The 9,229-nt window shown below is 30.5% G+C and overlaps 1 protein-coding gene across 1 annotated transcript; it reads right to left on the bottom strand.

The window, feature by feature from the left end:
- Window positions 1-6,357: 6,357 nt before the first annotated feature.
- Window positions 6,358-8,546, bottom strand: LOC145035276 (putative F-box/FBD/LRR-repeat protein At4g03220). The gene is made up of 3 exons (XM_078983848.1): window positions 7,614-8,546; window positions 6,538-6,717; window positions 6,358-6,375 (listed from the first exon to the last, which is right to left on the bottom strand). The coding sequence occupies exons 1-3, from the start codon at window positions 8,544-8,546 to the stop codon at window positions 6,358-6,360; spliced, it is 1,131 nt and encodes a 376-aa protein (XP_078839974.1).
- Between the last annotated feature and the right edge of the window lie 683 nt (window positions 8,547-9,229).

Raw genomic sequence — 9,229 nt, 5'->3', positions numbered from 1 at the left:
AGGCTAAATTAGAGCTCAAATGGTTACATAAAACAAACTGTTTTTTGATTTTGTAAATGTGTCCACTGTTTGGCAATTCACAACTCATTTGTTTTAACTTTGAATAATTATATAAACAGGATTAAAAAAACAATGCTCCAAGCTAAAATATACAACTTGGAGACGATTTATCCCATGGCTTTTATTGCTATCATCAAATATTATTTCTCTACAAGGTAATTATTACAAATTTCAAGTCTCTTTAAATAGAAAAACTCCCAAAAGAATTTCATAGTAAAATGTATAATAATTTAATTAAAAGCTTCAATAAAGAAATATTCTAATTGGCATGCCTCAAATCTAAAACTCATATAAATGTGTTCATGAATTCACATGTTTATAGTTACACCCAATGATTTTGCACTTATAAATTCATCAACTTTTTTCAAATGTTCAGAAATGGAACACCAAGGCAACCTCTAATTGCAAATCTTGCAAGGGCACTTTTCACATTTGATACATCGTGTGTCCCACCATCTTCTCTTGAAGGTCTTAAGGAGTATTCTCTTTTCTGGATCACATATGTTTTTCATCTTTGATATTGATCTTAATAAGTTATGGAAACATCCATCTATGTCAAAGTTGAAAGCAAAGGTGTGTAATGTGTATCTCTTGTTCTAATTCTCTCAATCTTTATTATCTTTTTATAATCTGCATCCACATCAAATGTTGCAGGTAAGAGTACCAAGATTGAAAGGTGAAAAAAGGGGCTCTTTGCTACAAAATCACCACGTCCATGCCTAATTGGTCCTACAGTTGCAAAAGTAAGTTAAATTGTGTAATTTGTGTTTAATAATCATTGCAAGATATTAAAAACATTGATTTTGGTTCAAAAAATTGTATTTATTTATTTATGTTTGTAAAGGAAACTATAACACCGCATTGTGTTAATTCCATTATGCATATGCACAAAACCCCTAATCTAAAATAGGAATAAAGCCTCTTTTTAATAGTTTTTATGAAGTAGCTACATAAATTTATGACCTTTTTTTTTGTTGCACAGACACAATTTTGATGGCATAATTGGGTTGAAGATCAAGTTGAAAGACATGCGAGGTAACAGGTGGTTTCTTATTGTTGATTGTTTTTTTAATAATCATTCATATGATAAAAAAATAACATAAATATTGTTCGAGCAGGATGCGTTGACTAGATTTTGTGGTGGTATGTCCAAAAGCATGATGGAGGTAACGATTATAAATTATAATATGAAAAATCTCATAAGGCTTGGGTTTAATCATTATAATATTGTAATATGGTTATTTATCAATCATATTTACCTAAAGTAAATGAAACTGTGTTGATATTTCAAGCATTTAATCAATTTAGATTACTTGGCATATAAATACGAAAAGGAACAACTTTATACAAAAAAGTAATTTTTGCCAATTGCAACATTCATATTCTCAAATATCTTTTAAAATGGGTCAATTTTGGATTTATTCTTTTTTCAAAAAGAATATGTAATGTAAATGTTTCTTTAATTACTATTATAACCTTTAATATGCATAATAAAACCGTGTTTTATTTTTATAGTTAATATATAAGTAAAACTATAATAAAGATTTATCAATTAGTCCATGTTTTTATATAATTGACCCCATGCTAAACTTCCATTTTTTTTCAAACTTTCCATGATCTTTATTATGATTTTGTATGCTATTTATTATAATTGTATAATTATTTGATATTTAATGTAGGGCTACCAGTATATCGATGCATCAACTTTTATGTGTACATGTTCTAAATGAACAAAATTGTATGATTGGTGATTGTTGTAACTTTTGTATTGTAAAATCAACTATTAACTTCCCAATGTATATTAAACTTCCAATACAATTGTATATGCATAGACAAGAGATGAATTTACTTACTAATAGCAATGTACATATTCTCCATTCAGTCTAATGCACCAAGTTCAATTTTGGTTTTCAACAACGATTTGTGTCCCGCAGCATTGCGCGGGTACACAACTAGTATATATATATATATATATATATATATATATATATATATATATATATATATCCGGTAAGAAATTTTTTTTAGTAGGAAGGTAAGAAATTTTTTTTCGACTTATTTTTTTGGCGAACATAACAAATGAATCACTAAATGAATCAATAATAACATGATTCACCAAAAAAAAATCCCGAAAAAACATTTCGATGATTCATTTTTATGATGATTTTGTTGATATTCACCAAAATTGTCATAAAAGTGAATTTTTTTTTCTGGATTTACCTAAAAATGAATCATAAATATGGTTTTTTTGGAATTTTTTCTTGTGAATCATCTTACTTTTGAATCATCTAATGATTCATTTCATTTTCTTGCTAAGAAAATATACATATAAAAAATTTCTTACCTTCCTATCAAAATTTTTCTTCTTATTTGATCTTGACTCTCTCTCTCTCTCTCTCTCTCTCTATATATATATATATATATATATATATATATATATATATATATATATATATATATATATAATCAAGATCAAATAAGAAGGAAATTTTTCCTAGGAAGGTAAGAAGTTTTTTTTTCTACATATTTTTTTCGCGAACAAACAAAATGAATAATTAGATGATTCATTTGTAAGATGATTCCCAAGAAAAAAATTCTCAAAAAAACATCTCGATGATTCATTTATATAATGATTTTGTTGTTATTCACTAAAATTGTCATAAAAGTGAAATTTTTCTCAATTTACTTAAAAATGAATCATAAAGATGTTTTTTTGAGAATTTTTTCTTGTGAATCATCTTATAAATGAATCATTATCTAGTGATTCATTTTTTTTTATCGTAAGATATAAAAAAAGAAAAATTTCTATATTTTATAGATTTTCATTATATATGATGAGAAGAGTATATTTTTTTGATTTGCCTAATTTCACGAAAATAAGAATTTCATCTTTTATCTTGTTAATAGAGGCTTCTTGATCAATAATCAGGAATATAGAAAAGGGGTGGATTTTCTGTGACTTTTGATTATTTATATAATTAGATCTTATGCCAACAAAGAAAACCTCATTCGTCTAATTTTAAACTTCTTACCTTCCTACTAAAAAAAATTTCTAACCGGATCTATATCTATATATAGGATATAGATCCGGTAAGAAAATTTTTTTGGTAGGAAGGTAAGAAGTTTTTTTTCTACATAGTTTTTTCACGAACAAAAAAAAAATGAATCACTAGATGATTCATTTGTAAAATGATTCACAAGAAAAAATTCTCAAAAAAACATCTTTATGATTCATTTTTAAGTAAATTAAGAAAAAAATTCACTTTTATGACAATTTTAGTGAATTGAACAAAATCATTATATAAATGAATCATCGAGATGTTTTTTTGAGAATTTTTTCTTGTGAATCATCTTACAAATGAATCATTTAATGATTCATTTTGTTTGTTCGCGAAAAAAATATATAGAAAAAAAACTTCTTACCTTCCTACCAAAAATTTCCTTCTTATTTGATCTTGATTCTATATATATATATATATATATATATATATATATATATATATATATATATATATATAAAACAAATCCCACTATTTCTAAAAATAGATTGAATAAAATAATAATATTTTTTTAAGACGTCCAAATCATTAAGCTAATTGTACAACTAATCACTAATAAAATAATATTAAAATTTAAACAAACTCCTATAAGTCTTCTCTTCAATGATTTTGACCAGATCTGTTTTCATCCAAATAAATACTCAACACCCTATAATTTGGTCATTTCATGAAGTTTCTTTATTTTTAATATGACATGTTTCCTAAAACAAACTAATGATTGAATTGATAGTAATCATTCTCTATTGAAAAGAAATTAATTGTCGAAACAAACTATTTATCGCCCGCCGCTTTGCGCGGGTAAACGGCTAGTATACACACACACACACACACCATTCTTCTAGCACATTACAAATTTACACAATCCAAGCTCTTCTAAGCTAAATTCTCCAAACTATAATGTTCCCAACCTGTTCGCACTTTACAGTTACGATCCGACATCTCCACCACCTTACTGGCCACAAATGGACGGTGTTCCTAGCTATTATTCATAATTCCAAATGCCACAATAATTCCAATTCCAATCCCAACCACAAACTCAACCATCCCGAACTCAATTCCAATTTCATTCTTAATCGTCTTTCACACCCTCAACCAAAACTCTTTCTGAATCCGAGTTGGAAGAACAACCTCAACAAAAAAGGGACTCAAAAAGAAGAAACTAAGTTGGCAAATGCTTGGGTCAACATATTCGAAGATAGCGGCACATGAAAGGGTCAATCGTGTGATCAATTTTGGTAACAGAGCGGTTTTTTAAGGGAATGGGTCAATATCCATATTACCGGGTGTCCGACCAATGTAATTCGAAATAGAATCTTGCAAACAAACTTGTGACACATTGGAACAGAATTTACACAAATTTTAAAAAGCAATGGGCTAACAGAGAAAGTGATGCAAATTTGTTGAAAAAAACGCACACAATATTCCAAGATGACTTGCTAAAACCTTTTCACTACAAGAAAAAGACCTTGTGCCAACGACCTCTATTCCGACGAAAAAAACCATCGCTACAAATTAAGCTATACTGACGACTTGTCATCGGTATAAAATTGACCAGAAGTTTTTTGACCCTATTATCTATGCCGACGACTTGTCGTCGCCATAACTTAGGCAGGAAATGAAAAGGGTTTACACGGTTTTCTGAAAACTTATCCTGACGACATGTCGTCGGTAAAGGCTACATAAATATAGTTTCTATTTATTTATAATTCATGTTGCAGAAAAAAGAAAACGATGTCGTTTCTAGAAAGCTATCCAGATGAATTGTCGTCGGTATAGAGGGCATGCGATCCGTGTGTAGTCTATCCCGATGACATGTTGTTGGTATTGAGTTTTATCTATAATAAAAAACAGATCTATCTATCATTTGCAGCACCGCACAACTCCTGATTCTCTCAAGTCATAGGCGATTCCGACCACCTTTTTTACCGTTGCGCCACCCTTTTCACTGCCTGCCTCAGGCAAATAGTTTTCTCCTGTTTATTTTGTTGTTTGGTGCAGTTTTCTCCGTCGATTTGGTTAACATTTTTTGTTTATATTTTCAATTATAGGTTGCAAAGGAAGGGGGTGAGAAGTGGAAGTCTGTGACAGAAGAAGTGAATAGCAAATTTCATACATTTTTTTTCTTTCATGTCGAATTAGCTCTTTTGTTGAAAAGTATCTAATGAGTTTTTGTTTTCCCAAACTTTATTATTTTTTTTTTTAGGAAAAGAAGCCTTTTACTACAAGGGCTGCTGAGCTTAAAGAAGAATATCAAAAGGCTTTGGTCCTTTGGAGACCCCAAATGATGCTGAAAATGAAAATGAAAAAACTGTAAGTACTGCATGGATTTTTTAGTTTTGTGTATTCATGATTTGTAGTGATTATAAATGGCTAATATCTAATCTGATGTGTACTTTATGATTTGCAGGATGAGAATGAAGCATCTCCAGTAAAGAAAGGAAGTGATTGTTGATGATGACTAGAATAGTACATATTTTGATTTTGGCTACTAATTGTTTATGAATCATGTATGATGATGGTTCATGTTGAATAGAATAGAATTTAATTTTGGGTATCTTCCTGTTAATCCTTGGTTGTCTCTGGTACTAAATCTTTTGTTGTTATGACCAAATTGGACATAAATTTAATGGTGTCCTTAACCTTCAATTGCTAATCGGATTTCAATTGATGCTACCCTTGTCCCGACGACATGTCATCGGTACAAGTAAATAATAAAACTTATATTTTTTTTTTCCGAAAATCAGTCCTGACAGGTTATTCAGCCAACATGTAGTCGATATAGGGGCTGCTATCCAGACAACATCTATGCCGACTACTTTTCCACCTATGCCAACGTGTGTATTACGACGACTTGTTGTCGGTATAAGCTATCCCAACAACTTGTGGTCGGCATAGGGTTAAAAAAAGTCGTTTGCATAGGGGTAGATTCGTGTAGTGTTTAAGTTTATTTATGTGTGTAAAGTTATAAAAAAAAAAAGCATTTGAACTTATAAAAGTTGTAATTTTCAGACAAGCATATTAACATTTTTTAAATATAAGTATAAATAGCGGAAGCTTTAAACCTCTTACTATAAGGTGTTACCACAAAACCCAAGAAGACATTTACCCCATAATTACATCACAAAAGCTAACAAAAATATATACATTGTCTTCTCAAAAGGCAAATCCCCTAAATAGTATTCTCTAATCCACCAATCGTCCAATCCATTGGTAAACAATAGCCACTTTCAAGCACCTATCATCTTCTACTATGAACCTAAGATACAAATACAATATTAAGATAATACAAGTGTTGCACTATATAAGCCTTACGAGTAGAGTAACATGTAATGGATGAATGAAATGCATAAACTTTAAATCAATGAAAGGTCATGAACAGGGAAGGGATGAATATATGATTTCTGATTAAAGTATGTACCTTGGGTAATTTCATGGTAAAAGTGGCGCTTGGAGATTTCTCAAGGAAGAAGTTTCTAGCTTCACTAGACATTGTTACTGTCAATGCATCCTTCTTCTTACTGTAGTCTATAGTCAAGCAAATCAAGTTGCTAAAGCGTGATGAATGCTGCGATAACAAATCTGGAAATGAGGAAATACACTGCACAAAAATGACAAAACATTATATTCATAAAAGATGCATGAATATATATATATATATATATATATATATATATATATATATATATATATATATATAGGGAAAAGTGAATATACCCTTAAGGGTATATAAACTTAGGTACCCAAACCCACTATAATACAATGTTTTGTTTGATATATTCATTATAATGTTCTTAAACTTCAACCACTAACTTGATTTACTTTCAACATTTCCAAAATTTCACCATTATCTTCCTCTTACATCACATATTTTTGTCAAACACTATTAAGCTATATATATTATAGTTAAAAGTGAAAAATATGTAAGAGGACAATAAATGTGAAATTTATAAAAAATTTCGAAGTAAATCAAGTTAGAAGTTGAATTCTAAGAACATTGAACAATTACAATGTATATATATGACACAAAACGACGTAATATAGTGAGTTTGGGTACCTAAGCTTATATACCCTTAAGGGTATATTCACTTTTCCTATATATATATATATATATATATATATATATATATATATATATATATATATATATATATATATATATATATATATATATATCAGTAGTGTATGTGTAGCTGGCAATTTGCTGTTGTAAGTACAAAAAGCTAATCTTTGCATTCCAGAAACAGACACGAAAAAACGAATTTTCATGTGACTAAAAACATGGTACTAGAAATCAATATTTGAAGTCTATTGGTGGAAACAATGTTCTATGCTTAAAGTCCAAGGGAGAACAAGTCATGTATATGATGAAATGCTAGAACTGCCTCTAGATCTTTCTTAAAGGATATTAATAAAATAAGCCATGCTTTTGGAATGCACAAGGCCTATCCATAGTTCAACTAAATGTCATAAACGAGTGATATGATATCAACATACCTCAATAGAATCTGCGTCAAGTGTAAGATATTTGACACTATGGAGGTGTTGAAGCATGTTAATAATCATGCGAGCATCTTCCTCCTTATATAGCACGGGCGGATAATCTTTAGACTTAGACAAGTAGATCGTCACTTTATTTAGTGAATGAAACCGATCATTAGAGAATTGCACAAGCCTACAAGGCCACAGCTGAAATGTGTAGCAGAAAGACGAAAGTCTTGGTGGAGCACTCAAGTACCCGATTGAGCAATTAATTACAGTAAGATTCTCAAGTTGAGGTGCAATTACATTGATGGAATTTGAACAACGGCCATCGATAAGCTTGAGATTAGAAAGTTGAGGGGTAATGATTTCAAATACTTCCATATCCACGACACAGAAATCTTCTAAAGTGAGATTCTTTAAGTTTATGCACTTGGAGAAAACATCACTCGACAATATGATATTACAAAGATTCAAAGTTGTTAAAGATGGAAAATCCAAAGGTGCTTCAGTTGCAATGAGAAGTCGCGTATAACTAATGCAAGTGAATGTGAAATGCTTAAGAGACTGAGAGCTAAATAGGCAAGAAGGGTAAACATGGCGGCATGAGGATGGACCAAAGACAGTTAGTTGTTGGACATTGTGAGAGAATGCATATTCCGCAATCTTTCTCACAAAATCCTGATTAACTCCTGCATGGAAACGTAGCTTTGCAGTAGACACTTCTATTTGATGGTTGCGATGAGACAGAACATGAGTCACAAATTTGGAAAACTTATGTAAAGTATGGAACTGCCGACTTGAGAAGTTGAGACAGGGCAACGATGTCCAGACAAGCTTCCATCTTGATGACAACAAACATGTCTGAACAGCAAATTTCATGTCATAACAAAACAGAATCTTATGGATAAGCTCATCCGGCAAGCTGCTCAATCTATCTTCTACCATCATATTCCTTCTTTTTTGCCTCCACAAATCACAATCCTTTATCTAATGATAATCTGCGTTTCATAATGTAAAAGTTAAATTGATGACTTGGATAGCAGAGAAGAATACAACTTCTTATTCATGTTGCGTCCTAATGCAAACAACACCTACTAAATAAGGAACACAGGTTAGTTAATTAGTACATAGCATTAATAATGCATCAGGTAGTGCTTCTTATAAAGCTGGTCTTATCGTCCCATGGACTCCCTTGCGGATCTAATGAGCAAAAATTATTTTCTAACACTGATACATCAAATCACATCTTGAATATTTTTACCACTTCTGTAAATGTATTAAGGTTATTTGTAAATTTGATAGATCTTTTAGCTAGCTGATAAGTGTATGATTGTTATTCTAAACAAGACATGGCTTCTTCCTTTTCTGCTAGTGAAGTTAAGATCCACAACAATGATATAATTCTACATCCTACACCTAGCCTTCCTTTTCAAACATATTAGGAAACCAATTTTGCACTTATGATACAAGTGTATAAATGCCCAAAAGAAGTAGAAGTGATACCACAAGAACAAATATAGGAAAGTAATTTCATATAACACAACTAAATATATACTACGAATGATGAAATGGGAGAAACAAGAAAATCCCCAATTCCAATAGGGTAATAATAGTCTGATGACCTGTTA

This window comes from Lactuca saligna, chromosome 3, assembly GCF_052625555.1.
Source record: "Lactuca saligna cultivar CGN05327 chromosome 3, ASM5262555v1, whole genome shotgun sequence".
Taxonomy (NCBI): domain Eukaryota; kingdom Viridiplantae; phylum Streptophyta; class Magnoliopsida; order Asterales; family Asteraceae; genus Lactuca; species Lactuca saligna.
Note: the sequence above shows the minus strand (reverse complement) of the source record. Positions and strands in the feature narration are given on the sequence as shown.